Below are 24,405 nucleotides of genomic sequence, written 5' to 3'. Positions count from 1 at the left end.
CCCCATTTTACAGATGAAGCAACTGAGGCTCAGAGAGGTTAAGTGACTCTCCCAAGGTCACGCACCAGGCAACCGGTAGAGCCGGGACTAGAAGCAGCATGGCTCAGTGGAAAGAGCCCGGGCTTTGGAGTCAGAGGTCATGGGTTCAAATCCCGCTCCGCCAATTAGCTGTGGGACTTTGGGCAAGTCACTTCACTTCTCTGGGCCTCAGTTCCCTCATCTGTCAAATGGGGATGAAGACTGTGAGCCCCCCGTGGGACAACCTGATCACCTTGTAACCTCCTCGGCGCTTAGAACAGTGCTTTGCACATAGTAAGCGCTTAATAAATGCCATCATTATTATTTATTATTAGAAGCCCGGGCCTGTGATCTTTCCACTGGGCCACGCTCTTCGGCGGGGAGGGGGCCCCAGTTGTCACTGGGGTTGCCTTCCCCCCCAGACTACTCTTCCAAGTGCTTAGCACCCAGGAGTTGCTCAGCAAGTACCACCAGTGGATTGATTGAAACCGAAACTCATTCATTCATTTTCAATCGTATTTATTGAGCGCTTCCTGTGTGCAGAGCACCGGACCAAGCGCTTGGGAAGTCCAAATTGGCAACATCTAGAGCCGGTCCCTACCCAACAACGGGCTCACAGGGTAGAAGATGGCCCTCCGGGCCGCCTCCCCCCCGGCCCCCGGCCCCGTCCGCTGACGGTCCCTGTGGTTTCTGTTTCCTGCAGCAGTTGCTGATGCGACACCCTCGGGTGCCGGCAAGGAAGCCTGGACCGTTGTAGGCCCCACCGCGGAGCACCCCCCCTTTTGCCGCCCGCCGCGGGGAGCCGGGCCCACTTCCTGCGCCGCCTTCCCAGACATTTCCGCCTCGGCCGGGTTCGGGGGGCCGGGGGCTCCGAATCCCACCCGGGGCTGCCGGGCGGGGGTTCACAGAGCCGGGGTGTCCGACGCCTGCGGCCCAGTGCGGCCCCTGAGACCCCTCTCACCACCGACCCATCTCTCCGATGGACCCTTTTAGACTGTGAGCCCACTGTTGGGTAGGGACTGTCTCTATCATCATCATCAATCGTATTTATTGAGCGCTTACTATGTGCAGAGCACTGTACTAAGCGCTTGGGAAGTACAAATTGGCAACATATAGAGACAGTCCCTACCCAACAGTGGGCTCACAGTCTAAAATAGAAGGCATTTCCAATCTACCGGGGGAGCAGCGTGAATGGACAGCCAGATGATCAAAGAACATGCACAAAATAAGCAAAAGATATAATAATAATAATAATGGCATTTATTAAGCGCTTACTATGTGCAGAGCACTGTTCTAAGCGCTGGGGAATTTACAAGGTGATCAGGTTGTCCCACATGGGGCTCACAGTCTTCACCCCCATTTTACAGATGAGGGAACTGAGGCCCAGAGAAGTTAAGTGACTTGCCCAAAGTCACACAGTTGACAAGGGGTGGAGCCAGGATTTGAACCCATGACCTCTGACTCCAAAGCCCGTGCTTTTTCCACTGAGCCACGCTGCTGGGTTTCTTTTGTGGGCATTTATATCTATAACAAATGTATAAAAGTAACCTAGTTGTCTACATGGCTCCTGAGGACCCAGACATCCTGAGGACCTAGACCTAGACTGTAGGCTCTAGAGCAATAAGCTCGTTGTGGGCAGGGAATGTTTCTCTTTTTTATTTTTTTTTTATGGTATTTTTTAAGCGCTTACTATGTGCAAAGCACTGTTCTAAGCACTGGGGGGATACAAGGTGATCAGGTTGTCCCACATGGGGCCCACAGTCTTAATGTTGCCAATTTGTACTTCCCAAGCGCTTAGTACGGTGCTCTGCACATAGTAAGCGCTCAATAAATACGATTGATGATGGTGATGATCGAGGCCTGCGGTGGGCAGAGCGCTGGGCTGGGGGCCTCCTGCGGGCAGAACGCCGTGCTAGGCGCCTCCTAAGTGCGTACTGAGTGACCCCCTGTGTGCGGAGACCCGCGCTGGGTGTTTCCTGAGAGCAGAACACTGGCTTGGGTGTTCCCTGCATGCAGAGCACTGGGTTGGGGGTGCAGAGCGGGCCTGAGGGTCATACTAATAATAATAATAATTTTTTAAATTTTATTTTGTTAGTATGTTTGGTTTTGTTCTCTGTCTCCCCCTTTTAGACTGTGAGCCCACTGTTGGGTAGGGACTGTCTCTATATGTTGCCAACTTGGACTTCCCAAGCGCTTAGTCCAGTGCTCTGCACACAATAAGCGCTCAATAAATACGATTGATGATGATGAATAATAATAATAATAATGGCATTTATTAAGCGCTTACTCTGTTCTAAGCGCTGGGGAGGTTACAGGGTGATCAGGTTGTCCCGCAGGGGGCTCACAGTCTTCATCCCCATTTGACAGATGAGGGAACTGAGGCCCAGAGAAGTGAAGTGACTTGCCCAAAGTCACCCAGCTGACAGTTGGCGGAGCCGGGATTTGAACCCGTGACCTCTGACTCCAAAGCCCGGGCTCTTTCCACTGAGCCACGCTGCTTCTCTGGGGCAAGGAGGATGCTGATGATGGGAGCGGGGCGGGGGCTCCCACGGACGGACGGACGGATGGACGGACGGGGAGGCTACCTCTGTGATGGCCCAGCCCAGGTTGGGGCGACCTCAGACGTGTGGCATTAACCATTCATCATCATCATCATCAATCGTATTTATTGAGCGCTTACTGTGTGCAGAGCACTGTACTAAGCTCTTGGGAAGTACAAATTGGCAACATACAGAGACAGTCCCTGCCCAACAGTGGGCTCACAGTCTAAAAAATGGTATTTATTGAATGAATAATCCCCAGGGCCATTGGGAGAGGGTGGGACCTGGTGAGCCCCAGTGGAGATGTGGATATTTGGCAAGATCTTGAGAAGCAGCACGGCTCAGTGGAAAGAGCCCGGGCTTTGGAGTCAGAGGTCATGGGTTCAAATTCCGGCTCCGCCAATTGCCAGCTGTGTGACTTGGGGCAAGTCACTTCACTTCTCTGGGCCTCAGTTACCTCATCTGGAAAATGGGGATGAAGACTGTGAGCCCCCTGGGGGACAACCTGATCACCTTGTAACCTCCCCAGCGTTTGGAACAGTGCTTGGCACATAGTAAGCACTTAATAAATGCTATCATTATTATTATTATCTTCGAGGGTATTATCTGAGGGTACAGTGTGGATCAGTGGAAAGAGCCCGGGCTTTGGAGTCAGAGGCCATGGGTTCAAATCCCTGCTCTGCCACTTGCCAGCTGTGTGACTTTGGGCAGGTCACTTCACTTCTCTGGGCCTCAGTTACCTCATCTGTAAAATGGGGATGAAGACTGTGAGCCCCCCGGGGGACAACCTGATCACCTTGTAACCTCCCCAGCGCTTAGAACAGTGCTTGGCACATAGTAAGCGCTTAATAAATGCTATCATTATTATTATTATTATCTTAGAGTCAGTGAGTCTGGGGTTCTGGCTGTGGGGGTGGGCGGGAGCTCTGAGAAGAGACTCGAAATGGCCCTGGGACCCTCGAGCCACTCACTGTAATAATAGTAATACTAATACTACTACTACTACTACTACTACTAATAATAATAATAATGGCATTTATTAAGTGCTTACTATGTGCAAAGCACCGTACTAAGCGCTGCGGAGGTTACAAATAGAATAGTAAATATGTAGACGTAAAATAGAGTGATAAATCTCTACAATGCACATCATTGACAAAATAAATCGAATAGCAAATATGTACAAGTAAAATAGAGTACCGAGCGTGACCTTGAGAGCTGTTGCTGCTCGTGGCCTTTGTGGTCCCTGGGACTGCAGGGCCTTCTGAGGGTCCCTAAGGGTCAGGCCTGGGGTGGGATGGGATTACTCTATTTATTTATTTATTACTCTATTTATTTATTATTACTCTATTTATTTATTTATTTTACTTGTACATATCTATTCTACTTATTTTATTTTATTAGTATGTTTGGTTTTGTTCTCTGTCTCCCCCTTTTAGACTGTGAGCCCACTGTTGGGTAGGGACTGTATATGTTGCCAATTTGTACTTCCCATGCACTTAGTACAGTGCTCCGCACATAGTAAGCGCTCAATAAATACGATTGATGATGATGATGATGGGATGGGGTGGGTGGGCCTGCGCCCCGGCCCTCGCTCCCACCACTGACCAAGCTCTCTCTACCCTGCCGGATCCGTCTCTCCCACGGGATCTCACCACAACCTACAGAGCTCCCGGCCGAGGAGGGTGAGTACCTGCCCCGGGGTCGGATCCCCCATCTCGGGTCCCCACCTGCCGTGGACCCCCAGTCTGGAGTCTCCGGGGGGGTGGTCTGGGAGAAGGAGGTCATGGGCGGGGGGTCACCGGTGGGGATCACGGGCATTTCCCTATCGCAGGGAAGTCCCTCTGGGAGTTGGTGCTCCAGCAGTTCGAAGACCTCCTGGTTCGTATCCTCCTCCTGGCCGCCTTCGTCTCCTTTGTAAGTACCTCGCCCTGCCGATCAATCAATCAGTCAGTTGTAGTTACTGAGCATTTACGGTGTGCAGAGCACTGTACTAAGCGCTTGGGGGAATGCAGTACAACAGAGTCCCTTCCCACAACGAGCTTACGGTCTAGAGTGGGGAGACGGGCATTAATGTGAATGGAGGCTATTCATTCATTCATTCAATCGTACTTATTGAGCGCTTACTGTGTGCAGAGCACTGTACTAGGCGCTTGGGAAGTACAAGTTGGCGACATATAGAGACGGTCCCTACCCAACAGCGGGCTCGCAGTCTATGGACATAAGTGCTGTGGGGATGAGGGACAGATGAATAAATGGTGCAAATAATAATAATAATGGTATTTGTTAAGCGCTTACTATGGGCCAAGCACTGTTCTAAGCGCTGGGATAGATACAAGGTAATCAGGTTGTCCCACGTGGGGCTCACGGTCTTCATCCCCATTGTCCAGATGAGGTCACTGAGGCACAGAGAAGTTAAATGACTTGCCCTAGGTAACACAGCAGGCAAGTTCAAATCATGGGTTAGAATCCTGGCTCTGCCACTTATCAGCTGTGACTTTGGGCAAGTGACTTAACTTCTCTGTGCCTCAGTTCCCTCATCTGTACAATGGGGATTAAGACTGTGAGCCCCCTGTGAGACAACCTGATCACCTGGTAACCTCCTCAGTGCTTAGAACAGGGCTTTGCACATAGTAAGCGCTTAATAAATGCCATTATTATTAAGTGGTAGAGCTGGAATTAGAACCCACTGCCTCTGACTCCCAAGCCCAGGCTTTTTCCCATGAGCCACGCTGCTTCTCATTCATTCATTCATTCATTCATTCATTCATTCATTCATATTTATTAAGTGCTTATTGTGTGCAGAGCACTGTACTAAGCACTTGGGAACTACAAGTTGGCAACATAGACAGTCCTGTATCTCCCCCTGCGCTGATAACAGTGCTTGGCATAGTAAGCGCTTAAATACCATCAATATTATTATTATTATTATTATATTATCCAGTCCCTGCCTCAATCTCCACGTGGGGCGGCTCCCGCACAGGCGCACTGCATCCTGCCACCCTACTCCCGGGACTGGAGGCCTTATCCTGCCCGCTCCCGAGCCCGCCTAACCCACTTCTCCAGGATTTACCAAGTGCAAGGGTGATGCAGAAGGGACTGGGAGAAGAGGAAATGAGGGCTTGAAGGAGATGTGCCTTCAATAAGGCTTGGAATATGGGAAGAGTGACTGTCTGTTGGCTATGAAGAAGGAGGATTTTCCAGGCCAGGCCAAAGCCAGGATGTGGGCGAGGGGTCGGGAGTGAGATAGTCGAGGATGAGGTGCAGTGAGTAGGTTGCCGTTAGAGGAGCGAAGTGTGCGGGTTGGGTCGTAATAGTAAATCAGAGAGGCGAGATGGGAGCGGGCAAGGTCACTGAGTACTTTAAAGCCAACGGTAAGGAGTGTCTGACAAGTAGGTGGATGGGCGACCATTGGAGATTCTTGGGAAGTGGGGAAGCATGGACTGAACGGTTCTGTAGAAGAACGATCTGGGCAGCAGTGTGAAGCGTGGCCTGGAGTGGGGAGAGTCTTCTAGACTGTGAGCCGTTGTTGGGTAGGGACCGTCTCTATATGTTGCCAACTTGTACTTCCCAAGCGCTTAGTACAGTGCTTTGCACACAGTAAGCGCTCAATAAATACGATTAAATGAATGAATGAATGAGAGACAGGAGGCAGGGAGGTCAGCGAGGAGGCTAGTACAGTAATCGAGGTGGGAGAGGATAAATGTTTGGATTAATGTGGTAGCCATTTGGATGGAGAGGAAGGAGTGGATTTTAGCCGTATTGTGAAAGTTGAAGTGACAGAATTTGGAATATGAGGGTTGGATGTGAGAATTGAATCTGAATTGAATATGAGGGTTGGATGCGAGAGATGAATCGAGGATAATGCCAAGGTTACAGGCTTGGTGAGTCAGGGAGAATGGTGGTACTGCCTACGGTGATGGGAGGCGGGGAGAGCATCTGGGTGGAAAGATGAGGAGTTCTGTGTAGACACGTTAAGCTCAAGGTGTCAGCGGGACCTCACCTCTCTCCTGCCCTCCTTGCCCGCCTCACGTCTCTCCACCTACCGTGCCCTCCCGTCCCCACTGCCCCCCCGCTGATCCTTGCTCTGGGCCCCCAGGTGCTGGCCTGGTTAGAGGAGGGGGAAGAGACGGTCACCGCGTTCGTGGAGCCGATCGTCATCCTCCTCATCCTCCTCGCCAATGCCGTCGTGGGCGTGTGGCAGGTGTGAGCGGCTCTGTGGGCCCCCGGGCGGGCGTGGGCACCGCATGGGAGCACGTACGTCTGCCGTGTCTCAGTGTCTGGGTGCCGGCGTCCGTGCCCTCTGTCCCCAGTCGGCACCCAGAACAGCATTCTGTGCACAACAGGGGCACAGCATGTCCTCGCTGGGAGCCCCAGGCCCCATCGTCACTTGCCAGGGGAGGCCCGAGGGTTGAGGGAGGGTGTCGTGGGAGGACTTTGAGGGTCACAATTCTGGACTTCTGGGGAGTCGGCCCGCTCCTGCTCCCCGCCTGCCTCCCTTCTCCACCCCTGCCCCCCTCTGCCCCTCTCCCCCTGCCCCCGGGGTCCTGCTCTCTGGCTGCACCAATCTGCCCCCCCCAGCCGGTGACCTCTGCACCCCTCCCGCAGGAGAGGAACGCGGAGAGCGCCATCGAGGCACTGAAGGAGTACGAGCCGGAGATGGGGAAGGTGATCCGCGCGGGCCGCCAGGGCGTGCAGAGGATCCGGGCCCGCGACATCGTCCCCGGGGACATCGTCGAGGTGGCAGGTGCGGTCCCTCCGGGGGTAGCGGGCAGGAGGGATGGGCCCTGCCCGCCAGCAAGGAGGAATGCTCCATTCTGCAGGGGTTACGGGGGTCCTGGGGTCTGGGGCCAGTCCCCCCCACGCCGCAGGACAACCGCTGGAGCATTTCTGGCTGTTGGGGGGCAGAGGTCTCACCTCTGGCGGCCCAGGAGAGCAGCGGGCTCCTGATTCCTCCCCTCACCAAGGTTCACTGGCCGAGCCAGCCCCAGTCAGGGCGGGTGCGGGGAGAACCGGGGACAGGTGTGCCGGGCCGCGGGATCTTCCATCCTGACCTCTGGGTGAGGGGAAATAGAGACACCTCAGCCTCTGGCCACCGCTGGACTTGGTCAGCGGACATGGCCAGTGGACTCGCCCAGCTCAGCGGGGCCCCTGTCTCTCCCTCGCCCTCCAGTCGGTGACAAGGTCCCGGCCGACATCCGCATCATCGAGGTCAAGTCCACCACGTTGAGAGTGGACCAGTCCATCCTCACAGGTGAAGGCCCGGCGCGAGGGGATCGGGGTCCAGCCGGGGCGGGGAGGAGAGAGGGCCTCCAAGTCGGGCCGGGGGTGGTGCTGAGCTGGCTGGGAAGTGGGGGGTCAGGCCAGGCAAGGAGAACGGGGCCCGTGCCCCTTATTCGGTCTTGCGTCGCCTGAGCAGGTCCTGGGCCTGCTCCTGCTTTTGTCCCCAACTGGGCCACTCAGGGCTGGGCTGACCAGATCTGGGCTGACCAGGGGCTGGTATTGGACACCCACTAGTCCGAAAAGCGGGGAGGGGGCCGGGGAGGAGCACCCCCTCCACTTTACCGAGACGGAGAGGAGCAGAGCCAGCTCTGCCCTGTACTTTGGTGTGATGCCACCAGTTCCCGTGGACTCCCCCAGGAGCCCGGCTTCCTGGCGATCTGCCCGCTCTCTGGACAGAGGCCACCTGACCCTGCTGCTAGATGGCTGCTGGGCTCTCGGCCTGGCTGACCTCCCGAAGCGAGGGAAGGACCCGGCGTGCGGGCTGGCCACCGGTGCCTAGGCCTGGGCCCGTCAGCCATCCGTCCTCCACCCTCAGCGGAGCTGCCGTTGGCACAGGCGCCCCAGGAACCCAACATTCAGGGGCACAGCCCCCCCATCCTGACAGATGGCTGAGGGGGCGGCCAGAGACAGAGACAGCGAGAGCATGAGGGAGCGGGGCGCGGGGGCCAGAAACAGTGAGAGCACAAGTCGGGGGAGAGGGGGCCAGATCAGGGGTCTCCATGCAGACTCCCTGACTGAACGGGGGTTTCCATCTGGGCTCCGTGGGGCACTGCCAGCTGGCTGGGCAGAAAGTTGGGGATGGAGGTGCTGCCAGAAGGCCGGGCAGGGGGTCACGGGGAGGCTTTCGGCTGGCTGGGTGGGAGTTGAGGGAGCCCACAGGGCCCGACGCAGGGAGGTCGGTCTCTCCTGACCCCGATCTCACCGCCTGGATGCCCGAGCAGGTGAATCCGTGTCGGTGACCAAGCACGCGGACCCCATCCCGGACCCCCGCGCTGTCAACCAGGACAAGAAGAACATGCTGTTTTCGGTAAGGCCCCCTCCGCCCCCGAGCCCGCCACCCACGCGCCCCCCGGGCCCACCTTCTCTCCCTCCTTCCCCACAGGCGGGTGAGCAGCGATCGGAGTGAGCGACCCCCTCGCCCCAACTCCCACAGCGAGGGTCCCGGGTGCGACCCAGACTCCAGTCTGAGACCCGGGCTCAGTGGCATCATCCCCCCCGGGGCGAGAGCCTGGCACCCCTCACCGTGCCCTGCCAGGCCCTCATCCCCATCCATAGAGAAGCAGTGTGGCTCAGTGGCAAAAGCACGGGCTTTGGAGTCGGAGGTCATGGGTTCAAATCCCGGCTCCACCACTTGTCAGCTGTGTGACTTTGGGCAAGTCACTTAACTTCTCTGGGCCTCAGTTCCCTCATCTGTAAAATGGGGATGAAGACTGTGAGCCCCACGTGGGACAACCTGATCACCTTGTAAATTCCCCAGCGCTTAGAACAGTGCTCTGCACATAGTAAGCGCTTAATAAATGCCATTATTATTATGCCTCCCCACCAGCAGAGAGCATGACTGCCACTTTCATTCATTTCCATTCGATCGTATTTATTGAGCGCTTACTGTGTGCAGAGCACTGGACTAAGAGCTCGGGAAGTACAAGTTGGCAACATAGAGAGACGGTCCCTACCCAACAGTGGGCTCACAGTCTTGAAGGGGGAGACAGAGAACGAAACAAAGCATATTAACAAAATAAAATAAATAGAATAAATATGTACAAATAAAATAGAGTAATGAATACGTACGAACATATATACACTTCCTGGGAGGAGGGCAGGGGGCAACCTGCACTGGCCATGCTTTTTGTGCCAGTGCGTCTCCCCACCCTGAGAGGACTAGCCAATGTGAACTGGGGGTTTTGGACACCCTTTGGGAGAGAGGGCGCAGGGTGGGCCTGCCCCAAGGACCCTCTGGACTATTTACTGAGGGGGAGAAGGGAATCCTTGATGCAATTAAAGCTGTCCAAGAAGCAGATACCCAAGGACCCTCTGGACTATTTACTGAGGGGGAGAAGGGAATCCTTGATGCATTTAAAGCTGTCCAAGAAGCAGATACCCAAGCTAGTCGGCAGCCATATTCTCGCTTCCTTTGATCTCATTAGGCACAGTAATAATAATAATAATAATAATAATGATAGCATTGATTAAGCGCTTACTATGTGCAAAGCACCGTTCTAAGCGCTGGGGAGGTTACAAGGTGATCAGGTTGTCTCACTGGGGGCTCACAGTCTTAATCCCCATTTTACAGATGAGGGAACTGAGGCACAGAGAGGTTAAGCGACTTGCCCAAAGTCACACAGCCGACAACTGCTGGAGTAGGCACTTGGGACGGTACTCTGCACGCTTCTAGACTGTGAGCCCGTTGTTGGGTAGGGACCGTCTCTCTATGTTGCCAACTTGGACTTCCCAAGTGCTTAGTACAGTGCTCTGCACACAGTAAGCACTCAATAAATATGATTGATTGATTGATTCCCATGCGCTTAGTACAGTGCTCTGCACACAGTAAGCGCTCAATAAATACGATTGAATGAATGAATAGTAGGCACTCAGTAGATACCACTGATGGATCATTGATGGATTAGAGAAGCAGCATGGCTCAGTGGGAAGAGCCCGGGCTTTGGAGTCAGAGGTCATGGGTTCAAATCCCGGCCTCGCCAACTGTCAGCTGTGTGACTTTGGGCAAGTCACTTACCTTCTCTGGGCCTCAGTGACCTCTTCTGTAAAATGGGGATGAAGACTGTGAGCCCCCCCCGTGGGACAGCCTGATCACTTTGCAACCTGAAGAGCGCTTTGCACATAGTAAGTGCTTAATAAATGCCATCATCAGTATTTATTATTATTGATTCTTGTCGTTTCCCCCGAATCCAGCAGGATTGATGGGAAAACTCCCTTTAGCCTTTGGGCAGGCAGGCCGCCCACCACAGGGCCCCGGAGCAGAGCCCTGGCAGGCCCCGGGTGGGAGTCCCAGGCCAGTGTAGACCTCTCCCCACAAGACAGCTTCCTATCGTGGGCGGTCCAGCGACCCACCCTTCCTGCCGGCCGACAGGGCACCAACGTCGCCGCGGGCAAGGCGACGGGTGTGGTGGTGGCCACGGGCATCCGCACGGAGATCGGCAAGATCCGGGAGCAGATGGTGGCCGGGGCAGCGGCGGAGCGGACGCCGTTGCAGCAGAAGCTGGACGAGTTCAGCCATCAGCTGTCCAAGGTCATCTCGCTGGTGTGCGCGGCCGTCTGGCTCATCAACATCGGCCACTTCGGCGACCCCGTCCACGGCGGCTCCTGGCCGCGAGGCGCCGTCTACTACTTCAAGATCGCCGTGGCCCTGGCCGTGGCCGCCATCCCCGAGGGCCTGCCGGCCGTCATCACCACGTGCCTGGCTCTGGGCACCCGCCGCATGGCCAAGAAGAACGCCATCGTCCGGAGCCTGCCTTCCGTGGAGACGCTGGGCTGCACCTCGGTCATCTGCTCCGACAAGACTGGCACCCTGACCACCAACCAGATGTCTGTGTGCCGGGTGAGTCATCATCATCATCAATCGTATTTATTGAGCGCTTACTGTGTGCAGAGCACTGGACTAAGCGCTTGGGAAGTACAAGTTGGCAACATATAGAGACAGTCCCTACCCAATAGTGGGCTCACAGTCTAAAAGGGGGAGACAGAGAACAAAACCAAACATACTAACAAAATAAAATAAATAGAATAGATATGTACAAGTGAAATAAATAGAGTAATAAATATGTACTAACATGTATACATATATACAGGTGCTGTGGGGAAGGGAAGGAGGTAAGATGAGGGGGATGGAGAGGGGGGCGAGGGGGAGAGGAAGGAAGGGGCTCAGTCTGGGAAGGCCTCCTGGAGGAGGTGAGCTCTCAGTAGGGCCTTGAAGGGAGGAAGAGAGCTAGCTTGGCGGATGGGCAGAGGGAGGGCATTCCAGGCCCGGGGGATGACGTGGGCCGGGGGTCGATGGCGGGACGGGGGAGAACGAGGTACGGTGAGGAGATTAGCGGCAGAGGAGCAGAGGGTGTGGGCTGGCCTGTAGAGGAGAGAAGGGAGGTGAGTCCCCGGGCCCCCAGTTCCTCCTCCCATCCCTCCTGACCTCCTCTCTCCTCCGCTTCATCCTCTCAACCTCCCCAGTCTCCTCCTCCTGACCCTCCCTGAACCTCCTTCTCCTCCACCCCACATCTCCCCTCAACCTCTCATCTTCCCCTCCTCTTCCTCTCCTCCCCAGTTCTCCCCTTCACCTCATCCTATCAGTTATCCATAGAACAGTGCTCAGCGCTTCGAACAGTGCTTTACACATAGTAAGCGCTTAATAAATGCCATTATTATTATTATAAAGGGAGATTTAATCCCTTCCCGGTGATTTAGACTGTGAGCCCCAAGGGGGCCAGGGGCTGGGTCCAACCCGATTATCTTGTATCTACTCCAGCACCTGACACATAGAAAGCACTGAAGAAATATCGTAATTAGTCAATCAATCATCCCCATGATTGATTCCCCATGATTGATTTCCCCACCCCCTCGCCTTACCTCCTTCCCCTCCCCACCACCTGTATATATGTATATATGTTTGTACGTATTTATTTATTTATTTTATTTGTACATATTTATTCTATTTATTTTATTTTGTTAATATGTTTGGTTTTGTTCTCTGTCTCCCCCTTCTAGACTGTGAGCCCACTGTTGGGTAGGGACCGTCTCTATATGTTGCCAATTTGGACTTCCCAAGTGCTTAGTACAGTGCTCTGCACACAGTAAGCGCTCAATAAATAATTGAATGAATGAATGAATCAATGAATCAATTTTACTTATAAAGTGCTTACTGTATGCGAAGCACTGTGCTAAGTTCTTGGGAGAGTACAACATTCATTCATTCATTCAATCATATTTATTGAGCGCTTACTGTGTGCAGAGCACTGTACTAAGCACTTGGGAAGACCAAGTTGGCAACATATAGAGACGGTCCCTACCCAACAGCGGGCTCACAGTCTAGAAGGGGGAGACAGACAACAAAACAAAACATATAAACCAAATAAAATAAATAGAATAAATATGTACAAGTAAAATAAATAGAGTACTAAATATGTACAAACATATATACATATATACAGGTGCTGTGGGGAGGGGAAGGAGGTTAGGTGGAGGGGATGGGGAGGAGGAGGAGAGGGAGAGGAAGGAGGGGGCTCAGTCTACCAACAGAGTTGGTAGACCTGTTCCCAGTCCACAGTGAGCTTATGGTCTATTATTATAATTATTATCACCCTCTAAGTACCCTCCCCTCCTTTTCCTCCCTGAATCTTCTCTCCCTCCTCCCTGAATCTCCTCTTTCTCCTCCCGTCATCCCGGAATCTGACCCTCCTCCTCTTCCTCCCTCTATCTCCTCCTCTTCTGTTTCCACCTCCTTCCGCAATTAGATAAATTTATGGTGGAGGAAAAGTCCCTGCTGGGTCACTGGGGGAGAGTCGGGGCCGTCCGATGGTTCGTGCTGGGTCAGTGGGGGAGAGTCAGGGATGGAGAGGGAAGAGTCGGGGCGTGGAATGGTCCATGCTGGGTCACTGGGAGAGAATCAGGGATGGAGAGGGGAGAGTCAGGCGTGTTGGATGGTCTGGGGGAAGGTCAGGGATGGATAAGGGAGCGTCAGGGATGTTGACTGGTCCATCCCTAGCCATGAGGTGGGTGCCCATGCCCAAGTACCAGCACCCAGTTTCTCCCAGCATTTTGACGGCTTCATTGGAGACCGGAGCTAGAGGGGCTGGGCAGCCGACTCTTGAGGAGGGAACTCAGGGGGTGGTGGTCTTCACTATCACGCTTTCACCATCGGCCGTCTCTTGGTCTGTTTCCAATTGTCAGAGAGGGGATGAATTTAGGAGGCTCAGGCGTCCAGCCGGGGCCTGGGAGAGCCATTTATTCATTCATTCCTTCAGTCGTATTTATTGAGCACTTATTGTATGCAGAGCATTGTACTAAGTGCTTGGGAAAGTACAAATCAATAATAATAATAATAATGTTGGCATTTGTTAAGCGCTTACTATGTGCAAAGCACTGTTCTAAGCGCTGGGGAGGGGGTACAAAGTGATCAGGTTGTCCCACGTGGGGCTCACAGTCTTAATCCCCATTTTACAGATGCGGTAACTGAGGCTCAGAGAAGGGAAGTGACTTGCCCAAGGTCACACAGCAGACATGTGGCGGAGCCGGGATTCGAACCCATGACCTCCGACTCCAAAGCCCGGGCTCTTTCCACCGAGCCACGCTGCTTCTCAATAATAAACAGACTCACTCCCTGCCCCTATCTAGGCTGGGGAGACAGATGTTAATTTATATTTAGTTATTATTTATATATATAAATTACAAATATGTACATAAGTACTATAGACTGTGAGCCCACTGTTGGGTACGGACTGTCTCTATATGTTGCCAACTTGTACTTCCCAAGCACTTAGTACAGTGCTCTGCACACAGTAAGCGCTCAATAAATATGATTGATTGATTGGTTACTATAGGGCTGGGATGGGGGGATAACTTCTCTGTGCCTCAGTTACCTCATCTGTAAAATGGGGATTAAGACTGTGCCCACAGGGGGCAACCTGATCACCTTGTAACCTCCCCAGTGCTTAGAACAGTGCTTTGCACATAGTAAGCGCTTAATAAACGTCATTTAAAAAAAGGGAGCAAGGCAGGGCGACGCAGAAGGGAGTGGGAGAAGAGAAAAGGGGGGCTTAGTCAGGGAAGGCCTCTTGGAGGAGATGGGCCTTCAATAAGACTTTGAAGGCGGAGAGAGTCATTGTCTATTGAATTTGAGGAGGGAGGATGTTCCAGGGACAGAGGCAGTACATGGGTGAGGGGTCGGCAGTGAGATTGATGAAATAGAGGTGTTAGAGGAGGGAAGTGTATGGGCTGGCTTGGAGTAGGAGAGTAGCAATGTGAGGTAGGACAGGAAAGGTGATTGAGGGCTTTAAAGCCAATGGTGAGGAGCTTTTGTTTGATACGGAGGTGGGTGGGTGGTTGCACAAGAAGCACTGGAGCTTCTTGAAGAACAGGAAAAAATATCCTGAGCGTTTTTGTAGAAAAATGATCCGGGCAGCAGAGTGAAGTCTGGCCCGGAGTGGGGAGAGACAGGAGGCTGGGAGGTCAGCAAGGAGGCCAATACAGTAATCCCGGTGGGATACGATGAGTGATTGCATTAAAGTGTAGCAGTTTGGATAGAGAAGAAAGGGCGGATTTTAGCGATGTTGCGAAGGTGGAACCGACGAGATTTAGTGATGGACTGAATATGTGGGTTGAATGAAAGAGAGCAGTCAAGAATAATGCCAAGGTCACGGGCTTGTGAGACGGGAAGGATGGTGGTGCCATCTACATTGATGGGAAAGTCACGGGGAGGACAGGGTTTGGGTGCGAAGATAAGAAGCTCTGTTTTGGACGTGTTAAGCTTGAGGTGATGGGAGGACGTCCCAACAGAGATGTCTTGAAGGCGGCAGGAAATGCGAGACTGCAGAGAGGGAGAGAGATCGGGGCTGGAGATGTAGATTTGGGTATCTACAGATGATTTAGGTGTCGATGTAGATTTGGTTAGATTTGGCCAAGCGTCTTGCGACCACGGGGACAGTGGCGACCCTCACTCTGTCCTATCCCACCCTGCCCTGAGCTGGGGGTTTTGGAGTGGGGAACACCCTAAAATGCATTCTACCACTTTGGAGGGCAGAGCAGGCAGCCCACCCGCACTCTCTGAGGCTACTTGGGCTGGAGAACCTCCTCCTGGGGGCTCTGGTCTCCCTCAGCCCTGCTGCACCCCTGGGGGCGAGGGTTGTTGCTGAACCGTGACTCAGTGGAAAGAGCCCGGGGCTTTGGAGTCAGAGGTCATGGGTTCAAATCCCGGCTCCGCCAAGTGTCAGCTGTGTGACTTTGAGCAAGTCACTTCACTTCTCTGGGCCTCAGTTCCCTCATCTGTAAAATGGGGATGAAGACTGTGAGCCCCCTGTGGGACAACCTGATCACCTTGTGACCTCCCCAGTGCTTAGAGCAGTGCTTTGCACGTAGTAAGCGCTTAATAAATATAATCATTATAAGCACTTAGTACAGTGCTCTGCACACAGTAAGCACTCACTAAATACGATTGAATTAATGAATGAACTGTCTCGGGTTCGGGGGGAAGGTGGGCTGGGGGAAACCTGGGTTTGAGACCCTGCTCCACTTGCTGGGTGACCTTGAGGAATTCTCTGAATTCCCAGACTGAGCCCCCTCCTTCCTCTCCCCCTCCTCCCCCTCCCCACCCCGCCTCCCGCTTTACCTCCTTCCCCTCCCCACAGCACCTGTATATATGTATATATGTTTTACAGATTTATTATTCTATTTATTTATTTATTTATTTTATTTGTACATATTTATTCTATTTATTTTATTTTGTTAATATGTTTTGTTTTGTTCTCTGTCTCCCCCTTCTAGACTGTGAGCCCACTGTTGGGTAGGGACCGTCTCTATATGTTGCCAACTTGGACTTCCCAAGCTCTTAGTACGCTGCCCTGCACACAGTAAGCGCTCAATAAATCCCCTCCCCACAGCACCTGTATATATGTTAGTACAGATTGAGCACTCTACTGATTTTACTCATACATATTGACTAGTCTATTTATTTTATTTTGTCAATATGTTTTGTTTTGTTGTCCGTCTCCCCCTTCTAGACTGTGAGCCCGCTGTCGGGTAGGGACCGTCTCTAGGTGTTGCCAACTTGTACTTCCCAAGCGCTTCGTCATCATCGTCATCATCATCATCATCATCATCAATCGTATTTATTGAGCGCTTACTGTGTGCAGAGCACTGTACTAAGCGCTGTACTTAGTCCAGCGCTCTGCACACAGTAAGCGCTCAATAAATACGATTGAATGAATGAATGCCCGCTGTTGGGTAGGGACCGTCTCTACGTGTTGCCAACTTGTACTTCCCAAGCGCTTAGTCCAGAGCTCTGCACACAGTAAGCGCTCAATAATACGATTGAATGAGTGAATGAATGACTGAATGAACCTCTCAGGGCCTCCGTTTCCCCATCTGTGAAATGGGGAGCTCTATCCCGGCTGCTCTGTGCCTCCCGGGGTCTGTCCGACAGCAAGGGAGTGTCAGTGGGGCGGCAGGAGGCCTGGCGCAGATGACCCGGATTAGCCTTTGACAGGAGGGAGTTCCCCTGGGGAGCCCAGCTGGCTGGCACGAGGGTGGAGGCGGGCGGCAGATCCTGGTTCCTGGTGGCTTGGGTCAATATTGACACTGGGCACCCGGGTGGCCCCTGCCTCTGTAGCCTGAGCCCGCCCTTGGGGACCGGCCCGGCTGCAGACGGTGACGTGGGAAAGCGGGACTCCGGGACGGTGGGGCGCCTCTCCAGTGACGGGCATTCCCTGGAGGACCCTGCGCCCCCGCCTTCCTCTCAGAGGAGCAGGAAGGCCTGGAGGACAAGGCCAGGGCCCAGCCAAGCCACACTGACCTTAGGCAAAGCGCTGATTTCTAACCGCTGCAGGAGGCTGGAGGGGACGGGCTGGGGAGAAGCCGACCCATCTTAATAATAATGATGGTATTTTTTAAGCCCTTACTATGTGCAAAGCGCCGTTCTAAGCACTAGGGGGGATACAATGTGATCAGGTTGTCCCACATGGGGCTCATGGTCTTAATCCCCATTTTACAGATGAGGGAACTGAGGCACAGAGCAGTTAAGCCCATCCGCCCATCCGCCAAGCTAGCTCTCTTCCTCCCTTCAAGGCCCTACTGAGAGCTCACCTCCTCCAGGAGGCCTTCCCACACTGAGCCCCTTCCTTCCTCTCCCCCTCGTCCCCCTCTCCATCCCCCCATCTTACCTCCTTCCCTTCCCCACAGCACCTGTATATATGTATATATGTTTGTACTTATTTCTCTATTTATTTATTTATTTTACCTGTACATATCTATTCTATTTGTTTTATTTTGTTAGTATGTTTGGTTTTGTTCTCTGTCTCCCCCTTTTAGACTGTGAGCCCACTGTTGGGTAGGGACTGTATCTATATGTTGCCAGCTTGTACTTCCCAAGCACTTAGTACAGTGCTCTGCTCATAGTAAGCACTCAGTAAATACGATTGATGATGATGATGATGATGTACTTATTTATTACTCTATTTATTTATTTATTTTACCTGTACATATCTATTCTATTTATTTTATTTTGTCAGTATGTTTGGTTTTGTTCTCTGTCTCCCCCTTTTAGACTGTGAGCCCACTGTTGGGTAGGGACTGTCTCTATATGTTGCCAACTTGTACTTCCCAAGCACTTAGTACAGTGCTGTGCACACAGTAAGCGCTCAATAAATACGATTGATTGATTGACTTGCCCAAAGTCACACAGCTGACAATTGGCAGCGCCGGGATTTGAACCCCTGACCTCTGACTCCAAAGCCTGGGCTCTTTCCAATGAGCCATGCTGCTTCTTCAGGGCGGGAGTGATACCTTTGGAATGGAAAGAAGAATGACTTGAGCCCTCGCTTGTACCATGGGATAATAGTAATTATTATTATAAGTATGGCGCTTGTTAAGCGCTTACTAAGTGCCAAGCGCTGTTCTGAGCACTGGGGTAGATACAAGATCATCGGGTGGGACAAGGTCCCTGTCCCACGTGGGGCTCCCGGTCTTCATCCCCATTTTACAGATGAGGTCACTGAGGCCCAGAGAAGTGAAGTGGATTGCCCGAGGTCACACAGCAGCTCATGCACATGTCCTCCTTGGCTTGTTCAAGCAAGTCCATGCTACACGCTTGTATGTTCGTGTGCTTACCTGCATTTAAGTTGGAGAAGCAGCACGGTGTAGTGGATAGAGCGTGGGCCTGAGTTAGAAGGTCACGGGTTCTAATCCAGGCTCCGCCACTTGCCTGCTGTGTGACCTTGGGCAAGTCAGTTCACTTTTCTGTGCCTCAGTTACCTCATCTGTAAAATGGGGACGGAGACTGTGAGCCCCACAGGGGACAGGGACCGTGTCCCACCCGATTTGCTTGTATCCACCCCAGCGCTTTGTACAGTGCCCGGCGCAGAGTAAGCACTTAACAAATACCGTAATTATTGTTATTATTAAGTTCTCTAGCTCTTGGGCTTGCTGGACCGACCCGAGTGCGAGTCCTGTGAGGCGGCCATGCATGGAGGGCGGAGATGAGCTGAGAACTGGAAAGCGTCCCGGGGGCCAGGAGGAGGTTGGCCATGAGAAGCAGCGTGGCTCAGTGGCAAGAGCCCGGGCTTTGGAGTCAGAGGTCATGGGTTCAAATCCCGGCTCTGCCAACTGTCAGCTGTGTGACCTTGGGCAAGTCACTTCACTTCTCTGGGCCTCAGTTACCTCATCTGTAAAATGGGGGTTAAGACTGTGAGCCCCCAGGGGACAACTTGATCACCTTGTAACCTCCCCAGCGCTTAGAACAGTGCTTTGCACATAGTAAGCACTTAATAAATACCATTATTATTATTATTATGAAAATCTGACCAAGACTCTGGGGTGTCCTCCTCTTGGCCTGGCCCGGGCAGCCGTTTTGGGGGGCTGGTGGGGGCTACGTTAGAGGTTCAGAGAGGTCCTGGGGGTGTTGGGTAGACCATAGATGAATGTCAATCAATCAATCAATCAATTGTATTTATTGAGCGCTTACTGTGTGCAGAGCACTGTACTAAGCGCTTGGGAAGTACAAGTTGGCAACATATAGAGACAGTCCCTACCCAACAGTGGGCTCACAGTCTAGAAGGGGGAGACAGAGAACAAAACCAAACATACTAACAAAATAAAATAAATAGAATAGATACGTACAAGTAAAATAAATAAATAGAGTAATAAATATGTACAAACATATATCCATATATACAGGTGCTGTGGGAAAGGGAAGGAGGTAAGATGGGGGGGATGGAGAAGGGGGTGAGGGGGAGAGGAAGGAAGGGGCTCAGTCTGGGAAGGCCTCCTGGAGGAGGTGAGCTCTCAGTAGGGCCTTGAAGGGAGGAAGAGAGCTAGCTCTCTTCCTTGTCCTTGTTACTTCCTTGTCCTTGTTACTTCCCTGCAGGAGAGGCAGGGATGGAGAGAGAAGAGTCAGGGGTATGGGTGGTCCATGTTGGGTCACTGAGGGAAAATCAAGGACGGAGAGGGGAGAGTCAGGAGTGTTGGATGGTCCATTCTGGGTCAATGGGGGAGAGTCAGAGGTGGTGGATGGTCTGTGCTGGATCCCTGCGGGAGAGTCAGGGATGGAGAGAAGTCAGTGCCCTAGGGATGGACAGTGGCGGGTCAGGGGCAGTGGGAACAAGCAGCGCAGAGAGCTGAGGGGCAGCAGGGACGGACGGGGGTTTGGTGCGGTCCAGGCCCCGGCCTCTAACGTCCCCTCCGTGGTCTCCCCGCAGATGTTCATCCTGGACAAAGTGGAGGAACAGGGCTGCAGCCTACACGAGTTCAGCATCACCGGCTCCACCTACGCCCCCGAAGGCTCTGTGTGCGTGGGAAGGAGTCTGGGCTGGGGGCTGGGGGCTGGGGGGACCGCTGGGGCTCTGGACGATGGGGGGGAGAGAACAGAGGCCTAGGAGCCAGGGAGGGCGGCCCATTGGACACGCCATCCTAGAAACACACAGACACCAGGCCTGGAGAGATTCCTCCCCTTCTTTCTTCTCCTCTTCTGCCCCCTCCTCATCTCTCTTCTCTTCTTCTCCCTCCTCCTTTTCCTTCTCCTCCAGCTGAACCCCAGCTGTGTGGCTGGAGGTTGACTGGGCCTGGTGTATGCTCACACACACACACACAGAGCCATCTGGGTCTCGCTCTCAGGGGAGATCCCCCTCCCTAGGGCCGGGCCGGGGGGAGATGGGCATCCCAGGGGACGGACCCCGGTTAGCGGTAACCTGGTCCTCCCCCCGGGCTCGGCCGCAGGCTGAAGGACGGTGTCCCCGTGCGCTGCGGCCAGTACGACGGGCTCGTGGAGGTGGCCACCATCTGCGCCCTCTGCAATGACTCCTCTTTGGACTACAACGAGGTGGGTGCACCTCTCTGCGGGCACCTGCCTATGGGGGGGCATGCCCGCAGGGCTGGGTGGGAGAGGAGGCGTGCCGGGGTGCGTGTGTGTTGTGTGCGCACGTGTGTGCCCAAACACTCGGGGCCGGGGGTGTTTGTGTGTGCATGGTTGTCCATCCGGCTCTGCATCAGACAGGAACTCTTCACCGTCGGCTTTAAAGCGGTCCATCCCCTTGCCCCCTCCTGCCTCACCTCGCTGCTCTCCGACTCCAAACCGACTCCAAAGAGAAGCAGCGTGGCTCAGTGGGAAAGAGCCCGGGCTTTGGAGTCAGAGGTCATGGGTTCAAATCCCGGCTCCACCAATTGTCAGCTGTGTGACTTTGGGCAAGTCACTTCGCTTCTCTGGGCCTCAGTTCCCTCATGTGGAAAATGGGGATTAAAACGGTGAGCCCCCCGTGGGACAACCTGATCACCTTGTAACCTCCCCAGCGCTTAGAACAGTGCTTTACACATAGTAAGCGCTTAATAAATGCCATCATCATCATCGTCACCATCATCAAACCAGCCCGCATACTTCACTCTTCTAATGCCAGCCTATTCACTGCATCTCGATCCCATCTATTTTGCCACTGACCTCTCACCCATGTCCTGCATCCGGCCTGGAATGCCCTCCCTCCTCATTTTCGACTTACAATTCCTCTCCCCTCCTTATAATAACAATAATGATAGCATTTATTAAGTGCTTACTATGTGCAGAGCACTGTTCTAAGCGCTGGGGAGGTTACAAGCTGATCAGGTTGTCCCACGGGGGGCTCACACTCTTAATCCCCATTTTACAGATGAGGTAACTGAGGCACAGAGAAGTGAAGTGATTTGCCCAGAGTCACACAGCTGGCAATTGGCAGAGCCGGGATTTGAACTCATGACCTCCGACTCCAAAGTCCATGCTCTTTCCACTGAGCCACACTGCTTCTACAAAGCTTCCTTCAAAGCTTTGCCGATAAAACTCTCCTTTCCTCTTCTCCTGCTCCCTTCTGCATCACCTTGACTCGCTCCCTTTATTTACCACCCCCGCCCCTACCCTCACAGCACTTACGTCCAGATCCATAATTTATTTATTTATATTAATATCTGTCTCCCCCTCTAGTCTGTAAGCTCCCTACGGGCAGGGAATGTGTCTGTCACCTTGACACCTGTCCACTTGTTTTGTTTTGTTCATTCATTCATTCAATCGTATTTATTGAGCTCTTACTGTGTGCAGAGCACTGTACTAAGCACTTGGGAAGTACAAGTCGGTAACATCTAGAGACAGTCCCTACCCACCAGTGGGCTCTGTGCTGTACCCTCCCAAGCACTTAGTACAGTGCTCTGCACACAGTAAGCGCTCAATAAATACGATTGAAAGAATGAAGGAATGAATGTCAGATTGTGCTGTACTCTCCCAAGCACTTAGTACGGTGCTGTGCACACAGTAAGCGCTCAATAAATACGATTGAATGAATGAAGGAATGAATGTCAGATTGTGCTGTACCCTCCCAAGCACTCAGTACGGTGCTCTGCACACAGTAAGCACTCAATAAATACGATTGAATGAATGAATGAATGAAAGTCAGATTGTGCTGTACCCTCCCAAGCACTTAGTACGGTGCTCTGCACACAGTAAGCGCTCAATAAATATGATAGAATGAATGAAGGAATGAATGTCAGATTGTGCTGTAATCTCCCAAGCACTTAGTACATCATCATCATCAATTGTATTTATTGAGCGCTTACTGTGTGCAGAGCACTGTACTAAGCGCATGGGAAGTACAAGTTGGCAACATATAGAGACAGTCCCTACCCAACAGTGGGCTCACAGTCTAAAAGGGGGAGACAGAGAACAAAACCAAACATACTAACAAAATAAATAGAAAAGAATGTACAAGTAAAATAAATAAATAGAGTAATAAATATGTGCAAACATATATCCATATATACAGGTTCTGTGGGGAAGGGAAGGAGGTAAGATGGGGGGGATGGTGAGGGGGACAAGGGGGAGATGAAGGAAGGGGCTCAGTGTGGGAAGGCCTCCTGGAGGAGGTGAGCTCTCAGTAGGGCCTTGAAGGGAGGAAGAGAGCGAGCTTGGCGGATGGGCAGAGGGATTGGGGGCTTTCCAGGCCCGGGGGAGGACGTGGGCCGGGGTTCGATGGCGGGACAGGCAAGAATGAGGTACGGTGAGGAGTCTAGCGGTGGAGGAGCGGAGGGTGCGGGCTGGGCTGGAGAAGGAGAGAAGTACATCATCATCATCAATCGTATTTATTGAGCGCTTACTGTGTGCAGAGCACTGTACTAAGCACTCGGGAAGTACAAGTTGGCAACATATAGAGACAGTCCCTACCCAACAGTGGGCTCACATAGTAAGTGCTCAATACGATTGATTGCATGAGTACATATGGTGTGCACACGTGTTTGTGTGCGGATGTTTGGGTGTATAGGTGTAGTAGTCGTGGAGAACCCCCAGATGATGCCCAGGGTGGATCTAATGGGAGAGGCCGGGGTTTTTGCCCGCTCTCCGCTGATTTCCCCGCATCTGTTGGTCAGAGGGGGCAAAGCCCCCCGGTTCTCCCTCCCTCCGGGAGAGGAGCCCAGACCCTCATCCCCCCACGCCCCACCCTGGGCCTCCCTGAAGGTCAGCGCCTCCCGCCCACCCAGGCCAAGAAAGTGTACGAGAAGGTCGGAGAGGCCACGGAAACGGCGCTGACCTGCCTGGTGGAGAAGATGAATGTGTTCGACGTGGACCTCCGCTCCCTCTCCGAGGTGGAGCGGGCCAGCGCCTCCAATTCGGTGAGCGGGGCGGGCGGAGGAGCGCCAGCACCCTTCTTTGTGGCATTTTGGGCACTGAGTCAGCACGTGCTGGGTACTGAGCACTGTGGGTTAAATGCTGGGGTAGATACAAGGTCATCAGATTGGCTTCAATCAATCAATCAATCAATCAATCGTATTTATTGAGCGCTTACTGTGTGCAGAGCACTGGACTAAGCACTTGGGAAGTACAAGTTGGCAACATATAGAGACGGGCCCTACCCGACAGCGGGCTCACAGTGTAAAAGGGGGAGACAGAGAATGAAACAAAACATACTAACAAAATAAAATAAATAGAATAGATATGTACAAGTAAAATAAATAAATAGAGTAATAAATATGTACAAACATATATACAGGTAACTGTATACATATATACAGTTCCCATCCCACCTGGGGCTCACAATCAATCAATCAATCAATCAATCAATCAATCGTATTTATTGAGCGCTTACTGTGTGCAGAGCACTGGACTAAGTGCTTGGGAAGTCCAAGTTGGCAACATATAGAGATGGGCCCTACCCAACAGGGGGCTCACAGTCTAAAAGGGGGAGACAGACAACAAAACCAAACATACTAACAAAATAAAATAAATAGAATAGATATGTACAAGTAAAATAAATAAATAAATAGAGTAATAAATATGTACAAACATATATACATATATACAGGTATACATATACAGGTATATATATAAAGGCATATATATACATATATA

The 24,405-nt window shown here is 52.6% G+C and overlaps 1 protein-coding gene across 2 annotated transcripts in view; it reads left to right on the top strand.

Moving 5' to 3' along the window:
- ATP2A3 (ATPase sarcoplasmic/endoplasmic reticulum Ca2+ transporting 3) overlaps nt 1-24,405 on the top strand; it is a 55,204-nt gene that overhangs the window by 13,319 nt on the left and 17,480 nt on the right. For both annotated transcript variants that reach the window (XM_038759266.1, XM_038759265.1), the window contains exons 2-11: nt 4,223-4,240; nt 4,390-4,472; nt 6,655-6,759; nt 7,164-7,302; nt 7,729-7,809; nt 8,780-8,865; nt 10,927-11,394; nt 20,249-20,337; nt 20,766-20,868; nt 23,538-23,669. In XM_038759266.1, the coding sequence (XP_038615194.1) occupies nt 4,223-4,240; nt 4,390-4,472; nt 6,655-6,759; nt 7,164-7,302; nt 7,729-7,809; nt 8,780-8,865; nt 10,927-11,394; nt 20,249-20,337; nt 20,766-20,868; nt 23,538-23,669 (1,304 nt within the window). The remainder of the gene's footprint in view (nt 1-4,222; nt 4,241-4,389; nt 4,473-6,654; nt 6,760-7,163; nt 7,303-7,728; nt 7,810-8,779; nt 8,866-10,926; nt 11,395-20,248; nt 20,338-20,765; nt 20,869-23,537; nt 23,670-24,405) is intronic.

Source organism: Tachyglossus aculeatus, chromosome 17 (assembly GCF_015852505.1).
Source record: "Tachyglossus aculeatus isolate mTacAcu1 chromosome 17, mTacAcu1.pri, whole genome shotgun sequence".
Lineage (NCBI taxonomy): Eukaryota > Metazoa > Chordata > Mammalia > Monotremata > Tachyglossidae > Tachyglossus > Tachyglossus aculeatus.
Note: the sequence above shows the minus strand (reverse complement) of the source record. Positions and strands in the feature narration are given on the sequence as shown.